The sequence below is a fragment of the Polypterus senegalus genome, chromosome 15 (genome assembly GCF_016835505.1).
Source record: "Polypterus senegalus isolate Bchr_013 chromosome 15, ASM1683550v1, whole genome shotgun sequence".
In the NCBI taxonomy this organism is placed as follows: domain Eukaryota; kingdom Metazoa; phylum Chordata; class Cladistia; order Polypteriformes; family Polypteridae; genus Polypterus; species Polypterus senegalus.
This window is the reverse complement of record NC_053168.1, coordinates 45,182,651-45,200,326: the sequence shown is the minus strand read 5'-3', so window position 1 is coordinate 45,200,326 and position 17,676 is coordinate 45,182,651. Positions and strand designations below refer to the sequence as shown.

Sequence of the window (17,676 nt, the reverse complement as noted above, 5' to 3'; positions counted from 1 at the left end):
ACTCGGTCCCGTGGTCCTATGGCTTCACGTTTTTGTTCCAACCAGCTTCTGTTTTTAATTGGACTCCTGGGCTAAATAAGTGAACTGTTATTTCCCAAGTTGTGTGGTTTGGGAACAATATAGAAATTAGAAAACTAAGTTTGGCAATAAAAAAAAAAAAAAGCGGTTATACTGGAATAATGTATTTTTTTTTCTTTTTAACAGTATTTTCATCTTGATTTTCATTTTACTTTTCAAGGTGTTCTAATTGTTTAATTGTTTAATTAATCCCATTAATTAATAGTGGGTCTAACGCTAAAGTAGCAGCCCATTGATTGTTCAGTGTTGTTTGCCAGCATCTCTGCTACTCTCATTTTTAATTTTCATTAGTAAGATACAATGAAGGGGAAAAACTGCACAGAGACAAGGCAAAATATAATGAAATCAACAAAAGAGAGTTAAGCATTGTAGTATGCTACATGCTACTACGCCATTCTTTGTACTGATCCAACATTTGAAAAGAGTACAGGAAAAACATGAAGGTAACAGGTCGACTGGAATCATACTTTACAATATTCAGCATATCAGACTTCATGTCACAACTTCCCATCCATCTTCTGCTCTTCTTATCCAGATAAGGCTTGCAGGGAGCTGGTGTCTGTGCTGGCCAAGTAAAACGCAAGGTGGAAGCCAAACCTGAGCAGGGTGTTGGCTCAGCACAATCCAACACAATCATCTTTTCCACCTAGTTTAAGGGTCCATAACTTATCTAGTTTTCATATTTTGATATGTGAGCAGAATACTAGACTACCTAGGGGAAAAAAATCAAATCCAAGAGCGAAAGTGCAAATCCAAATTATAAAATTTCCATTCAAAAGATATCAAATGAAGTGATCTTTATGATGTGACTAGTGTACCCAGACAGCTGCAATCAAAGGACGTTCCTTTTGTAATACGATTTTCATGCTTGATTTACTGTTGAATTGAACTTCTTTTTGCCAAACACGCAAGCTTCCCCGAGTAGCTTGAAATTCATGGCCATTTCCTTTTCTAAATGTAAAAATATGAGTGCAGATGGCCCTCAATTTGTAGTTCTTCAAAGGCAGTGATTCTTTGTTTAGATGCAAATGCCAACTGTGGCTTTCACATTCGCCTTGAGGGCTGCATAAGCTTCCTTGAAATCCACACACCGCTAAATACAGTGAGATTACTTAAATGGTTTACAAATAAATTTCTCCTTCAATAGGTGCTTTAAAATATAGCACATTTTTTAATCACGGAGGCTATCGTGATTTAATAAAAGGAAGCTCCAACTGCTAGGTGAGCTACAGTATAAACAGTATAATAAATAACTGAAACAGCAACTGTGACTCGATGTTCCTCATGTTAAGTTCGAACTCAAATGGAACAAAAAAAAAAAACAGTAAAGTGCTTAAAATGTGATTCTAAGCTGATTATACTCTATATCATCCCAAAATCTCCACTGCACTATGAATTCCACAAAAATGATGACTTTCACCTTTCTCCTAGTGATAACCACGCAGGTTCCTCCTCTACATGCCCGCTCGATCTCGCTGCACCTTAAAGAATCTTTGACATACAGTACAGTGCCTATAAGAAGTATTTAACAATTGGAAGTTTTCATATTTTATTTTAATAAAACATTCGCATTTTACTTTAATAAAGTTTTCGTATTTTATTTTAATACAACATTGAATCAAAGTGGGCTTTTTAAAATTAATTACAAACATAAAACACACCCTTTAATATGACTCACCTAAACCATGATTGGTGCAGCCAATTGGTTTTAGAAGTCACAGAATTAGTTCAGTAGAGATCACCTGTCTGTCAAAAAGGGTTCCATTTGATTGCAATATAAATGAACATTATATGGAAGAGCAAAGTTGTAGTGAGTTAGTAAGGTAGCCTAACTTGCTTAATGAGGACAAAAGAACACTACAAGCAACTCTGTGAAGTGGTGATTGAAAAGCACGGATGGAGCAGTGGATGAAGACACGAAGATGTCCAAGACACTGACTGTCCCTTAGAATCTAGTTAAATCAGTCATTAAGAAATGGAAAGAGTATGCCATAGCTATAAATCTGCCTACAGTGGGCCACTCACAAAAAATGAGTGATTGTGCAAGAAGACAACTAGTGAGAGAGGCCACCAAGAGACCTATGGGAACTCTGAAGGAGTCACAAGCTGCAGTGGCTGAGACTGGAGAGACAGTGCGTACAACAACTGGTGCATCACCAGTTGCACCTTTACAGAAGCATGGCAAAGGGTAAGCCACTGTTTAAAAAAGCAACACAACACTTGGCTACAGTCTGACAGAAGACATATGGAAGAAGGTTCTATGGTCTGATAAGACTAAATTTGAGCCTTTTGGTCACCAGACTAAATGCCATGCTTGGCAATAAACAAACATTTTAAATTATCAAAAACACACTACCTCCACAAAAAAGCATGATGGTGGCAGCACCATGGTGGTCACATGCTCCTCTGTAGAGTGCCCCGGAAGGCTTGTGAGGATGGAGACTGAAAAAGAATGTAGTAAAATACAAGGATGTCATGGAGGAAAGCCTGATGTAGTCTCGAAGAAGTCTGTGACGTGGGAGAAGTTTTGTTTTACAGTAAGACAAAATCCTCAGGCATAAAAGCAAATATACACAGTGTGACAGATAGGGGGCAACACTGAACCCCAAACCTCGGAAACAACTAGCACACAGACATTCACGGGTTCCATTATAGAGGCGTTTATTATGATATCTCACAATGGGCTTTTTGGTCATAGAATCACCAATAAACACAATAGTTTTCTTCTTTTTTTCTTTCTCCTTCCGTCTTCTCTTAATTCTTCCACCTCCCTCCAGAGAGTGTTGCCTCCCATCCTTCCAGCTCTGACAGCTTCCTTTTATGTTGGACCTGAGAGTAATTCTGGTGCCAGGGCTTAGCCTGAAGGACGCACTTCTGGGTTCGGCATAAGGCCTGAAAAGTGGAGATCTTGTATCCCTGCAATGCCCCCTAGCCACTCGCATGAGAACCAGCAAGGCTGACTCTCAACACTACAAGTCCCATCATGCCTTGCTGGGTTCCACATATCTATCATGGTCCTGGGATGTTTCCCTCTCATGGATGGGGGATGAAAATATCCAATTTTAGGGGCTTTCACACACTGTTCTCATATCTTTGCGTCCCACACGGGTAATGGTCTCACATTCATCCTAGACAGGATGCTAGCTAAACCTGATTAGCACTTGCAACAAGAATGGCTTAAAAACAGCAATGTTAATGTCCTGGAGTGACCGAGTTGGAGTCCATTTCTGAATCCAATTGAGAATTTGTAGCTGGACTTAAAAAGGTCTGTTCACTCATGATGCAAAGCTGATAGAGACAGGTTTCTGTACAGCGACTCAATGTTGTCATGGCAGCCAAAAGTGCATCTACTACAGTAAATACTGACTTGAAGGGGTCAATACTTATGTAACAAATTATTCTGAATTTTACATTTGTAATTCATTTAGACCACTTTACAGAGATCTGTCTTCTCTTTAAGATTAAAGAGTCTTTTTCTGTTGTTCAGTGATAAAAAAAAGGCAAATTAAATCTCTGTGATTTAATGATGTATAACAATAAAATGTGAAGTGGTTAATACTTTTTATAGGCAATGTTGCTCCTAATTCAAACAATGTTGATGTCACAACCACAGAGCTGCACTCTCTCATGACAAAGGTCCAGAATTGAGCCACTGGAACATTCAATGATGGTTACACATTACAACCATTCAAACTGGCTAACAGATGTGGGCTACAGCTGAATGAGTCAATGGTTCCAGTCTAGCAAGTCCCCCGTTCATGTGGGGCACTGCTACTATATGCATTAACCAGGACTCATAAGCAAAACTACACTGATAAAAGCTGAGAAGAAGATTTGAAGATTTGGAAAAACTGCTTGATACTGCCATAGGAAGTGATATGGGCCTTGAGTAATTAATTGTGCATAAATGAGGTGGGTTCACAATTTCATTCATGCATTAGGAAACAGAAGGATATGAAGTGGAGGTTAAAGACTCACTGGAAATCTGTCCTGGGCCTGTAGTTATCTGTAACAATGATGGATGCACTGACTACACAGTTATGTAGAGAGGTTGTAACATAAGCCCTTGTACTTTGCCGGAGAAAAGCAGGGCAGATTTGAAAAAGAAAAAGAGAAAAAGAAAGCTAGCATGGAATCTAAAGGCAGTATGAAACTCTAAGGAGGCAGCTAACGGTTAGATGTGCATGATCCTATATAACTTTGTCCAGTGGCATTCAGACTTTGGAATTGTTGAGTATGTGGCATAAGTCAGCATAAACATCTCAATAATCATAACTCCACAATCATCAATTCACAACAAACATTCAAAAGAGGGTGTTAATACACTTTATGCAATTGTAAACTATGAGGGATGACCACACATTATTTGCAACCCTTCTAATGGTTAAGTCAAAATTAAAAAGGAATGTATGTATCCTATTCTGCGGTTAATGTGAAACATCCTGCTTGCCTTAGAATATTCAAAACTGTAAATTTTGTATTCCATACATGGTAACCATTGATCAGAAAACTGTGCAGAAAGAGCTGCTTTCACTGCAGATGTGCAGCCTGGTCTCAATTTCCCTTGTTAGTGGCCACATACTGCCAGCTGCCTCCTAAGCAATATGGTTTCTGGACTACACTCACGAGCCTCACTCTTTCTGCTGGTAGAGGCTCTGGAACCTCTGGGATCTACTGGGTTACCTGCCTACTAGCATGCATGGCAAATCATTTTATGCTTTCGGCCATGTGGCTACTCTCCCTTGTCTGTGCTGATGTCTGTGTTTATCTGAATCCCTATCTTATATCCCGTTTCCACGTCCTCAGGGAAGCTGTCCTTGCTCCCTAGCATACTGCATGCATAACCTCTACTGCAGGTAATGGAGATTCCTGGAGTTTTTACAGCTCTCCTGAACCAATTTCTCATAAGCACCTTTTAATTGAGACAATTACTTTTCTTATTAGTTTATTAAGTTCAATTAATTTTTTTTCAGCTCATCTTTTCCGAATCTTGGGTTATATGTTTGCAAAAAAAAAAAAAAAATTGTATGCAGGATTATTGTGTTTCCATTATAGCATTTCACAATGACACTTAACCATTAAATGCCTTAAATAAAAGTATATTTGTTTTATATGTGTGCCTCAGTGTCCAATCTGTGTCGGGTCGGGCGTGTATATAGAGCCTATTTACAATTCTTAAAGCTGAATAAAGTGGCAGGAAAAAGTATTTTTAATAAAAAAAAAATAATAATTATTGTCTATGATAAGTAAGGAATAAAGAACCTGACTGCTTATAACATATCATTAATAACAGCACTAAAGTTGTGATAACATTCAAAATTCAAGAAAAAGGTAAAATCATCCTATTAAGTTTTTGGACAGCATTCACATAAAGTAAGAACGTATCTTTACATTTTATGTGTTTCTCCTGTTGTGTTCTCAAAATACTAAGGTAACTCAAATCAGTTTATTACTGTTAACTCAAAAACATTAAGCGAGTGATTCACAGAGTGAGTGAGTTACTTTATATCAGACTGCCAGCAAAGTGGCCTACTGTAAAAGGACACTGCCGATGATGAATTGAAATAAGACCAGGCAAATCAATGGTAGTCATTATTACACATTTAGGATATATAACTTGATATTACACCCTTCAATGTAAGACAAGATAAGACAGTTAGTGAAGTGGACTATTTAAATGTACAACAATATTTCAAACTGTAAGCACAATAGGTCATACAAAAGAATCTTAACAAAACAAAGTAAGATGAAAGGGACATAGGTCTTGTCTTTTTAACATGTTAACCTGAACTGCCAAACACTATTAGGAGGGCATCTTTGATTGAAATCAGATACCGAACACATTGTATAATGGCTATGGTAAGGCTAATGTGATTGTGGTAAGATTTCCAGTTAATTATTATTAAAAAGCAAATTTGATTTTGGATATCACATTTTAATAAATAATAACAGCAAAAGTCAAAAATAAAAAAAAACTTTTAAACCACACCTAAAAAGATGAATCAATTCATTATAGGCCTTTCTTACAATGAGTCCCTTGTGGTAAGATAGAATGATATAAAAGGTATCAAAGAAACATAAGAATAAAATGATTATAAATGGTTACCTGAGACTAGAGCCTGCACAAGCAGCATTACGTAATGCAGGAATCAATCCCACAAAGAGCGCAAGTGCATACCAACTTTACAATCATTAGTTTCCACTTAATCTAAATTAAGGGTCACTACTACTCACACAGCTGTACTTTCTCTTTGCTGAAATGCCACCATACTCCACAGGGAGGCCATATTCATGTTTTATTAGTGCATTATTTTGTCCAAAAGATTTTACAATACCATTACCACATCACTTTGTCAATTGGCTTTAACAAGTAGTTCACCTCGAAGAGTATTAATGAGAAAAATCAGAAAGTATATTTAGTTGCAAATCTCCAACATGGTATTGAGGGATGAAACACGGAGCATATAAAACATTGCTGTGGGGGACAGGAGCTCATTCTTGCAATATCAAGCACAAGGCTGGATGTAGTCAAAGACTGAACAAATGTCCATTGTTGAGCAAACACACACAAACAACCAAGCTCACTCCATAAAACAGGCTACTTTGGAGATATCAGTTAATCTAACTTGTGTTGCACTCGAAATCTATTTTGTCTTTGAAAAAACAGCTTCTCTTAACTTTTACATAACCATCTTGTATCATACAGGCTTAAACAACAATAATTTGGGGCTACAGCTATCTAAATACAAACATATTTATGAACAATACCTGTCAAACAGAGATTGCATAAAAATAAAATTATAGTTAAAAGTAAAGTGTTCGGTAAAATCAACCCACTTACTAAATATCCTGAATGAAAAAGAAAATCTAAAATAGGAAACACATTAAACATAGCGCCAGCAGTTTGCAGTCACCCAAAATACACAGTCTAGTAGTGCATTTTAGAAAAGTAATATTCATTTAGTGGATAGAATATAATTGGCGAGTACAAATGAAATACATGATACTGGTTACTAATAACAAGGCATTCACTGCTGAGCTGATGGACAGCAGGTTATGTACCTGTTTGAGGCCAGCAAGGGCGACAAGAACTTCATCCTCTTTCTCCAGCTGTTCCTGTAATATCACTTCTTGTATCTTGCCTGTTATGAAAAAAGAGAGTATTTTAAAATAATCAGGTAAAGTTCCAATGCAAAGAAGATTTCTTCTTCACATAAAGTTTTAATTTATTTTCTTGGGGCAGGCTCTCCCATTCAGGTGAACTCTATTAGATGCATAAGGCAATTGTTGCCCATGTAAAAAAGTAAGTTAATTTTAGTATATTAAGTCAAAATTTCTAGTCTGGCTCTACTTTCTGAACTAATTTAGAAACTTTATGGTTCTCAACTTCTTTGCATGACTCATCTCTTACTCTTACTGATTTATTCATTTTTTATTTTCTTAATATTTTTTCATTCTGTTTCGAAAACAATACATTTTTAAAAATATCCTTGATGAATTATTTGGTAGCAGTTAAAATGAAGGCAGGGAACATTTAAGAAGAAAACAATAGATTCCCTACTAACACAGCAAATTAGATAACTGAACTTGGTAACATGGTTAATGGGTTTCCAGAGACTTTTTATTGCTGCTATATAAAACATTCTCTAAAAAAAGTGTTTTTAAGGTATTGGGGAATTGGGATAACTCCAGTTTTACACAGCTATCATAAAAGTAAAGAGGTGGAGATACTTGGGTAAAACATGCTTTACACTTATGGGGTAAAGATTATAAATCCTTCCACTTGGGAAAGACTTACTTGCCTTCTACTGCTGATAATTCTGAGGTCTGACTTCATTCTCTAGCACTACAGATTTAGTCCAGTAAACCTTTTACCTTCATTAAAGCTGCTGTCAAGTCATCATGGTGCTATCCTTAAGTAACAATCATCAATGCATCCTTTTTAGAGCCCAATTCAGGCATGCAAGGAGCTGGAGCCTACCTTGGCAGCACTGGCCTTGGCTGGGCAAGAAGCTATACTGTTGACAATGTCTGTGAATGTTTGGAAAGCTGCTGCACTCCCGTAACTATGAAAGACATCACTGTGCTGCTCCCTATGTGTTACCCACATGTAACATAGTTAATACTGTATATTAAGATATCCTTAATTTTGTAAATAGGTAAGTATACTAAACTGGTGACAACGGTATTTCATGGTTTTGCAAATTAAATAGCCTTAGTTCAATTTGTTTGTAGAATCTTGTAAAATGACTCAATGATTATTCGTAGTTATTCTCATATTTACAATACAGTGTATGTTTTTTTAAATCTGACTTTTTGGTACTGCAGTTCATTACTAAAATGTTGGTAAAAACACAGGTACACCAAATATGACACTCAGAAGGTAAAAAACAACCGTGACAGGGATGTTTGTGCTTTGCAGCTCATACTAACATATGCACAACAATACACACATGGGGTCCATTTGAGATTGCCAACCAAGTACTACTTGGCTGAATGCCTTCAGAAGAGCTTCAGAGGGGCTGTGAATGGATCGAGTTCTGGGTTAGTGTTACCTGGCATTCAGTCAATGAATTCAAGGCACAAGTGATGGAGTGGTTTGCATTGAGCATGACCTTAAGATTTTAATCAAAAGGAAGGGTGTGTAGGTTCATAAAATTGACCAAAAAGATTGGTACATCGACATGAGTACTGCAGGTGGTATGTTCAGACAAAGCTCTTGATTTACTGGTAAATAAAAAAAAACGCCCAGCTGCAGTTAAGGACCCACAATGCACACCCCTCTGCAACAGTTAGAGGGCAGAAGGTTTCAGAGGTTGCATGGTTTATTAATATTGTTAAATTTATACTCATTATGTGTATATGTATTTGCCCTTGTTATCAATACAGTACATAGTTCTGCACTGTTGATACACAGCTTCACTTACATATAGCATCAAATGATCCTGATGCTCTAAACGCCTCTGATCCAATCTTACTAGCATTACAAAATGGATAAGAAATCATTTCCTCAAACTAAACAAGGTAAAAATGAAACGTTCTGTTGTTGGCAGAAATGAAAAAAGTGAAGATGTTAGCTGGCCATTCAAATCAAGACGGAGTAAAGAATATGGGTGTTATTATGCCCTCAGATCTAAACTTGAAATCATATATTAACCATACAACTAAGATTGTATTCTTTCATTTAAGAAACATTTCAACAGTCAAACATTTTCTTCCACCTCAAGATTCTAAAAAATGTAAACACTTTTGCTTTAGCCAGTTAAAATGTACTCCTAAAACGACTACCCTTAGAAAGATACATCTAATGCATCGAGTGCAATGTGCTGAAGAAGAAATCTTAATTGAAAAAAGATCATCTGAGCACATTTCACCAGTCTTACCATTGCTACATTGGTTGCCTTTGTCCTTCACAGTTGATTCTGAAGTACTCACAATTGTACCCTGAACAATCTTACTTCTTCTCATATTTTGGAGTTCCTGTTCCCTTACATTTCCATTCGTGATCTTAGATCCTCGAATGCTGGTTTGCTTAGCATAAAAGAAGTAGTGAGGTAGATTTTTGTTTTTATGTACTTGAGAATGCCTTGCAGATAAGAGATGTGCCAGGCTAATACTGTGGAACATTTTAAAATGTTTCATTTGGCCTTTTCATAATTCCTTTTTCTGCACCAATTCTAATTGATTATAATAAGTACTAAGATATCATACACTTAAAATTTTGCTATTTTAAAATAATTTTTATGCGTCTGTTGTTTCTTTTCTGGTTTTCTGCTTTGGCATGTTGTGCCACTGCTGACAACCAAAGTACCTGCTGCCACTTTTGATTCTGGAAAAAATGCGGACACTCCAACTTTTCATAAGACTCACTGCATCTAATCTTCTAGGATGGCACATCATAACAGTAGTGAATTACTTTATAACATTTATATTTTGTAAAATGCTCGGTGGGGGTTGGATGGTCTTTTAACCTTCAAATCCATTGAGGTGTCTTGCTGGCTGCAGCCTTTTGATTTACTTCCCTGGCCATCTGGCCATAGAACTGGACTCTGCCATTTACCATCATAACCTTTAGAGATTTTAGTGAACAGTAATTTAAGCCATGCTTATGGACTCTTCTGTCTTGCTTATTTGATTGTTTGTACTGTGTACGTTTGTATAAATGTATATGTTTATTTTGCTGTTTGTAATTCTTTCTTTTATGTCTTGTAAAGCACTCTGAGACAGAAGTGCTTAAATTGCTTTCTGAAGTCTAAAAGATAAAGAACTCATAATAGGGAAAGACAAAGAGAGAGACAGAGGAGAGACAGAGTACAGATCTTACACAAAATCAAACTCATAAACATTTCAATACTTGCAAAGATCAAAAAAATGACAGGGTGTGACTGAAAGGGTAAACCATCATGCACATAGTCAACCTAGATAGGAGAGAAATACATTTGGGAATTTCTGTAAATTCTGCTCAATGTGTTATCCTTGCCATTAGACAGTCACTACGAGAAAGATAATAATACTTTCTCTACTTTAAACTATTTAACAAACTATTAAACAGAAACTATTTATAAATTATCCTTTTAATTTCTTCAGTTCAGTCAAATTAAAAGTATTCACTGAATAAAAGGAAGAACTCTAAAACTTGTTTTATTATCTTAAATATTTAACAGTTTTTAATGAATAATTATGTAGTACTGAAAATTTACAGTCAAAACTAGCACCAAATATAACTAGCAACAAAGTAAAAGAAATCCAATTTGGAGCTTCAGGATTGGAGCCAATCCTGGCAGCACTGGGCACAAGGCAGCAAATCGCCCTGAGCAAGGCACAATGCACACGTACAAAGACATTCACATAGGAGCCAATTTGGAATCTCCAGTCACCTAACCAGCTTGACTGGGATGAGGAAGGAAAACCCACACTAATATATCTAATTATGCAACTTTTGATGCAATGCAGGAAAACAAAACAAGACAAAAGAATTGCTGTTCGACTGACAACCGTCTCCCCGCCATTTTGGAATGTAGGGCAGGTGCTGCCATCTATCGGCAACAAAAATAATTTTTTGTAAATTCTCTATGTAATAAGCTTAATAAGTTATAGCGTAATGAAAATTGCATAATTAGATCTAGACCACACTGTATAGCAGATAGAAAGTAGACAATAAACAATTTCAAACCCAACATGCTAAGTATCTATCGCAGTAGCACTACCTACTACACCATCATGCCATTCTTAAACTAAAGTAATGCAAATATAAAATGCAAATTTCTAAGCTAGCAGAAAAAAAATACAAACAAATTGTGCTCAAAGGCACTTTGTTTTTGCTCCACTTACCAATGTGTACATTCATCATTTTAGCACTGTACTTGCACATGGCTTCCAAGTCATTAAGTTGCCCTTGAAGAAATGAGATTTGGGCCTCCAAGTCTTCATCCTAGAATGAAACAAAGCACAACATTTACTTGATGGTTTTAACTATATTTAAGTTCATCCTTCTTGACAATCCTGGCAGTAACAAAAGGAAGGCAAAAGCGAACACTAGTTCATCCAAAAGCACACTAACACCCACACTGGCTCAAACTAATGTAGAGTTAACGTGGAGTCAAACAAAACTTTAGTATGCTGTAAAGAAAATACAGAGTATAAAGAGAAAACCAAAAAAACAAACACAGGCCCCAGGAGCCGCGGGGCAAACTCAAAATGCTCTTTAGAGAGACATGGCCAATCTTTGTGCTTTTACATTAACATTTTATTCTGTCTTTTGTGATAATCAACACACAACAATTGTATAATCATTGTCCATGAGCACAGATACAATAGTTGATTTTTGTAATCGGTGCAATTTATTTTAGTGGCACAGTGATTAGAACTGCTGTACGAGAGATGCAATGTCCTGGCTTTGAACTACGTATCTGTCCATTTGTTGTTTTTTGCAGAGTCGTCATGCATTTCAGGCTAACTTGAGATTCTAAATTGACACTGTGAAAGTGTGTGTGAATGTGACCTGCAATGGACTTCTAGGATAGAGTTAATATTTACTACAGCCCTGCATTGGATTAAGTGGGTCTGAGAAAGTTGTGTTATGCAAAATTTATTTTCTCACATTATAAAGAGTTTGTGGTTCGTTTAAACACACAGGAGCTGGAAAACAGGAAGTTAGAACAAACATAAAAAACTAATAATTTTTGTATAAAAAATCCAAGAGTGTTTGTATAAGTGTCTAGCTATAATGTAAATTATTTACATACATGAACACAGAAATTACAAAAATCCACTCTGGCTGCTAATCCTACAGTCAGTGACCTGTTATACATTATCTTTTCCATTGCTCATAGTGATTTTTAGACAATGCTTTCAGTTACTATATGGGGGACATATATTTAAAAAGTCCAGGAGTCAACATATAGTAATCACAAGCTGTCAATTCATTCCTCAGTCCAACAAGCACTGTTCATGAGATGGAACACCAGGCCTCATGAACTACCAGTCCCAGGTACAGTAAAGACTGACTGGTCCCATTACTCCACTCCAACCACATTGGACTTTAAGCAGAAACCATCCGTTCATGGAACATCATCTACTGGAGAGCAGTGCAGATTACAAGCACATCCACAATCAGTCCTACTAAGGCCGTTTAGAGTTTATCAAATGTGCACGTTTGGATTGTGGGAGCAAACCTGAGGAACACCTTCAAGGACACAAACTTATCACATAAATGGGGAGAAGGAGGGAAATCAAACAGAGGTGAGGAGTAAGGCATTGGCATTAGTCACTGTACCCTTGTGCTATCTAAACAGACTTTAATTTATGTCTGTCTCAAAACTATTAAGTATTATATTTTATTATATAAAAGGCCATTAGACATACAGTAAAGTTCAAAATACATCTAAACACACTCTAAATACATTCTAGTCTGGTGTCTATAACATCGTAAAACTTTCAATTTTTAAAAATTACAGGAACTCCCACAGTTGTAACAGTGTATTAAAAATAATTGACACTTTTGTAAATTCTCATTTTTAATACAACCATAATGGCCAAGAACAGCTAAGAGAAAATGCCAAGCAACTCAGCTGTTTTCCTTCATAGCCATTCAGTGATACAACGAAGTCCGCAGAGGTGGAATACAGTACGATAATTGGCATTCTAGGACTGACCTGTTATTTTTTTTTTTTAAGTTACTCTTTTTGATTTGCATGAATTTGTTTACACATAATTGGATTCAGAGCTATACAAATCAGCTATATGCAACTCTTAAGAAGTGGCATACAATTTCCATATACCTACACACTCACCCTTTTAAAGGGATAGTAGAGAAGTACTAAAGTTATGTACAAAATATTCTGTTTCTGTATGATTGGAAAGGGCTTTCATGGTGGACTGAGTGAGACAGAATTAGGAGTACATTCAAATATAACAACACTTCAGAGGATGTCAGTTACATCAAATGGTTTGTTTTCGAATGCTCTCTCAGTCTCCAAGTTCTATTCCCCCACTAACCACCTCCTTTTAATTTGTTGTTCAATTTACATTTAAACTTTGAGTTACAATTTACATTATAATGCATTTTTATTTTTACACTATTTTTTGTTTCTCCATGCACTGTATAGCTCTAAACCTGGTCTGTCCTAAACTCCCTGTCCCCCATTCCCTAGTTTAAAGAATCCTTCACTAACCTACTCATATGTGTCCCTAACACATTGGTGGCCCTCTAGATCAGGTGTAACCTGTCGTGGCGGAACAGGTCCCATCTGCTCCAAAATGAGTCCCAATGTCCCATATATCTATACTGTTCTACCCCAAACCAAGATTTGAGCCACAAAACAAGCCTTCTAATCTTCCTAGTCTTACCTGGACTGATGTGTAGCACAAGCATAACTTCTGAGAGGTTATTGGTTCTGTTCCTCAGCCTGGCACCTAACTTTTTAAATTTGAATTGCAGAATCTTCACAGACATTGTTCAACTCCTCAAGGACCTGAAAATGGTTTGACACTTCCAATTATGGGGTTGATGCCCCCAGTCAATGTGCACACTTTATCTTGTGCCCCATATCCGTGACCCACCTATATCTACCTGTCTAGTCTGGAACCCCCTCCCACGCCACCTTAGGGGTGCACACTATCTCTCTAAAGGCCAGGTCCACCAATTCTCTACTAGAATAAAGGCCAGACAATTCTTCCTTCAGTTCATCAACCCTGAGGTTGAGGTGCTGGATCAGCTGGCATCTCCTGCAAATGTAGCCATTATAGAAGGGCTACTGACTCCTCCAAGCTGTCATGTAAAAAGTTCAACATCCAACAAGAGTTGCATTGCACTGGCATTATTACTAAAATCTGAGTCAGAATTACTAAAACAGCCTTATCTATTTTTTATTAAAATTAAATGATTTAACTTATATGGTAAAACAAAAAAAATCTAAGACAAAGAAATTAGATTAAAGAACTGCTACTGTTACTTTACACCTTCTAGCCCATTAAGCTCCTGTAATATTCAGCCTTGCAACTGTCTACTGTTTTTTCTTTCTGTGAGAATAACTTTACTTTTCTCTGTATATTTTCTTAACGTTGTACTTCTCTTATTCCTTACTTAAAAGCTCTTCACTCGTACCGTTTATACTCCTTTGTACAAATTAGCCCTTATGCTGTCGCCTTCTTAACTGCTTTATTCTCCTGATCGCTAAGAACTGTTCAATCTAGAAAAACTTCCTTAGTGAATATCATTTGCTAGTTAATTTCTTACCATCTTGACTGTGCCTAATTAGTGTCTTAATACTTTGAAGTCAGCCGCTGCCCTTCTTTTTTCTCCCACTGAGTAATACTTTTAATTATTTGTTGTTAAGATGCCGGTTATTTACTTACAGAGATGCCAGTGTCAGCTACTGCTGCTTAATGCCCTGCCTTGCCAACACTAGTTTGAATACAAATAACAAGAACAAGTACGAGTACTAAGTAAAAAGTAACTTTGCGAAAAATGTACGCCCAAATACCCAGTTGCTTTTGCTCCTATGCGGACAAAAAAAAACCAAAAAAACACACCGTTCTCTAAGGGGACAAAAGCTCTCAAAGTTCCCGCATGGCTCCTTAGTAGCAACCAAAACACACATTTTTGGAAGAAAAATGTATTTTTTTTTAAATTAACTCTCAAACCACAGAAAACAACAACTCTCAGCCGCTTCTGTTTCGTTTGCAGTACATCTCCCCTTCAGCCTTCTGCAGCCTCTCACACTGCAGATATGTCATGTCATGTCTTTTTCTAACCCACTTATTCTAGACCAAGGTCTTAAAGAAGTGCTGCATCCTATCCCTGCTAGCATAGGTTCCAAGGCTGGAACAAACCCCGGACAGGACACCAGCCCATTGCAGGGCTAGAACGTACACCGACACACCAACTACACACACTTGGGCCAAGGTTAGGGTTGTCAAGGTTATTTCCATGCTAAAAAGCAAAGAAAGTAAGAGGTGCAATGTTTCAGCTGTATAGCCTTCATCAGGTGTGTAATTCCTGTTTGCCAAGATATTCAAAATAAAGATATTTACACATGAATACCAGGAAACTAATGAATATTATAATGCAATAAAAAAGAAATTTTCTATTTAAGATTTTAACCAAAGTTCAAACATATGGAACTTAGGTTCCTGGTATTTTTCAACAAGAAAAGGTCAAGGCTGAGGCAAGGCTAAATCAGGAACCCAGGCCTCTTACAATTGCTTCTAACCTATCAGGGGCATGTTGGGCTTTGTTGTGATTTACAGATACTGAAAATGAATTTTATCAACCTGAAAATGAACACCTGCGCAGTAAGAATGAAGATTAATTCTAAGGCTTGTGGTCATTATTAGGAAAGAGGCTCAGCAGTCAGCTCAGTCTGTTAAGACACTGACTTACTTTGGATATCAGCAGCCAATTACAGAAAAACAAATGGTGTATCCTGAGAGAAATGGAAACAGCAAGGGAGTATGGGGTGATTTCATGATAAGAGGGCTGAAAGTGATCATATTATATACACTGGTGTCCGCCAAAGGTTTATTTCAGTGTTTAGTTGTAAGGAACACTGGAAAAAAACAAGTGAATAGATATTATCATATGCATATTTTTTTGTTCTTTCTTCACTATATGAAAAGTGATGTTTGTCTCACTGTGAGAGTTAACAACTTAATCTGTGGTAACAATCATTTTTGACCTCATGTGTGTTACAGATTTGTCTTTTGGCAGGGCACGTTTAAAATATTGTAAGCAATACCTGACCCAGTAGTGCGATAAATTTCACATTTAACTTACTTATATTCAGATCAACTAGTACTAAAAACTCAAGGAGTAATACACCTTTAAAAAGAACGCAGTCAGTGAACTAACAGGTGGCCTATTCAGCTGCCATGTACTGCTTATTACATAAGAAATCAGGGCCTGTTTAAAATAGAAATCAAGCTAATGAATTAGGAATTAATACAGTTAAAGTTACTCTATGGCTCCCTTGTGCGCTGATTAAAATGGATCACAAGTGAAATTAATCATTGGGAAATGTAAAACAAGCACACAGGGCCATTCCAACTTGCACTACAGAATGCCATTGCTCCACAGTGGCCTTGCTTCATATTACTAATGCAATTAAGTTAAATAAAAAGCTATACTTGAATATGAATATATATTTTAATAACAATATGTTTGCTCCCAGCAGAAATATGCACTAAAGATAGATGATACTGATTATAATATACAACATAACAATGATTTAAATCATGATTAGAGATCTTTATTGTCACATACAGTGCAAGAGCACAGTGAAATTCTGGTGATGTATAAATAAATACAGTAAATAAATAAGAGTAGCAGAAGATAAATAAGTGAATACAAAATAAATAACTAAACAAACACACACACACACACACACACACAAACAAACCAATAAATAAATAAATGAGTATATACAGTATAATTACACATTAACCAGCAGGTAGGTAAAAACACAGTGCAGGACAGGCAGGATCAGGTAACTTGGAGTTCAATGACCTCATGGCCATGGTGAAGAAGATGTTTCTGAACCAGGTAGTGTAAGTAGTAATGCTCCTTTAGGGCTTTCTAGAAGGTGCAAGTGAAAATAGGGAATGAGCTGTATGGCTGTCATCAGAGATGATGGATTTAGCTCTCCTCCGATATCTGGATGAGTAAATGGTATAACGTTGTGAAAGGTCAGCCCCACTGATTTCGAAGCTGTATGGACAGCCCTTTGGAGGTCTTTATGATCCTGGCAAGTCAAGTTAACAAACCACACTGTGATGTATCCGGTCACAGAACTTTCGACAGTGAAGAGGTAAAAGTTTATTAGTATTTTGTTCCAACCCCAAATCTCTTTAGCCTCCTCAGGAAAAAGAGTCTTCGTTAATCCCTTCTGAGTATGCAGTTGGTGATCTGGACACCCAGAAACCTGAAGCTACTACTTGTCTGGACAGGGCAGCCATTGATGTGGAGTGGAGCATGACTGCCTTTCTTCTTTCTGAAGTCAACAATGACCTCCTTTGTTATGTTGACATTCAGGGAGAGGTTGTAGGTATGTCACTGTAGAGTTAGGTCTTTTATCTCCCTCCTGTAGGTAGCCTCATTGT

General features: G+C 36.9%; 1 protein-coding gene across 5 annotated transcripts in view; it reads right to left on the bottom strand.

Moving 5' to 3' along the window:
• tbc1d5 (TBC1 domain family, member 5) overlaps positions 1 to 17,676 on the bottom strand; it is a 483,468-nt gene that overhangs the window by 11,652 nt on the left and 454,140 nt on the right. For all 5 annotated transcript variants that reach the window (XM_039737608.1, XM_039737613.1, XM_039737610.1 and 2 more), the window contains 2 exons: positions 11,410 to 11,509; positions 7,141 to 7,220 (listed from right to left, as the gene is read on the bottom strand). In XM_039737608.1, the coding sequence (XP_039593542.1) occupies positions 7,141 to 7,220; positions 11,410 to 11,509 (180 nt within the window). The remainder of the gene's footprint in view (positions 1 to 7,140; positions 7,221 to 11,409; positions 11,510 to 17,676) is intronic.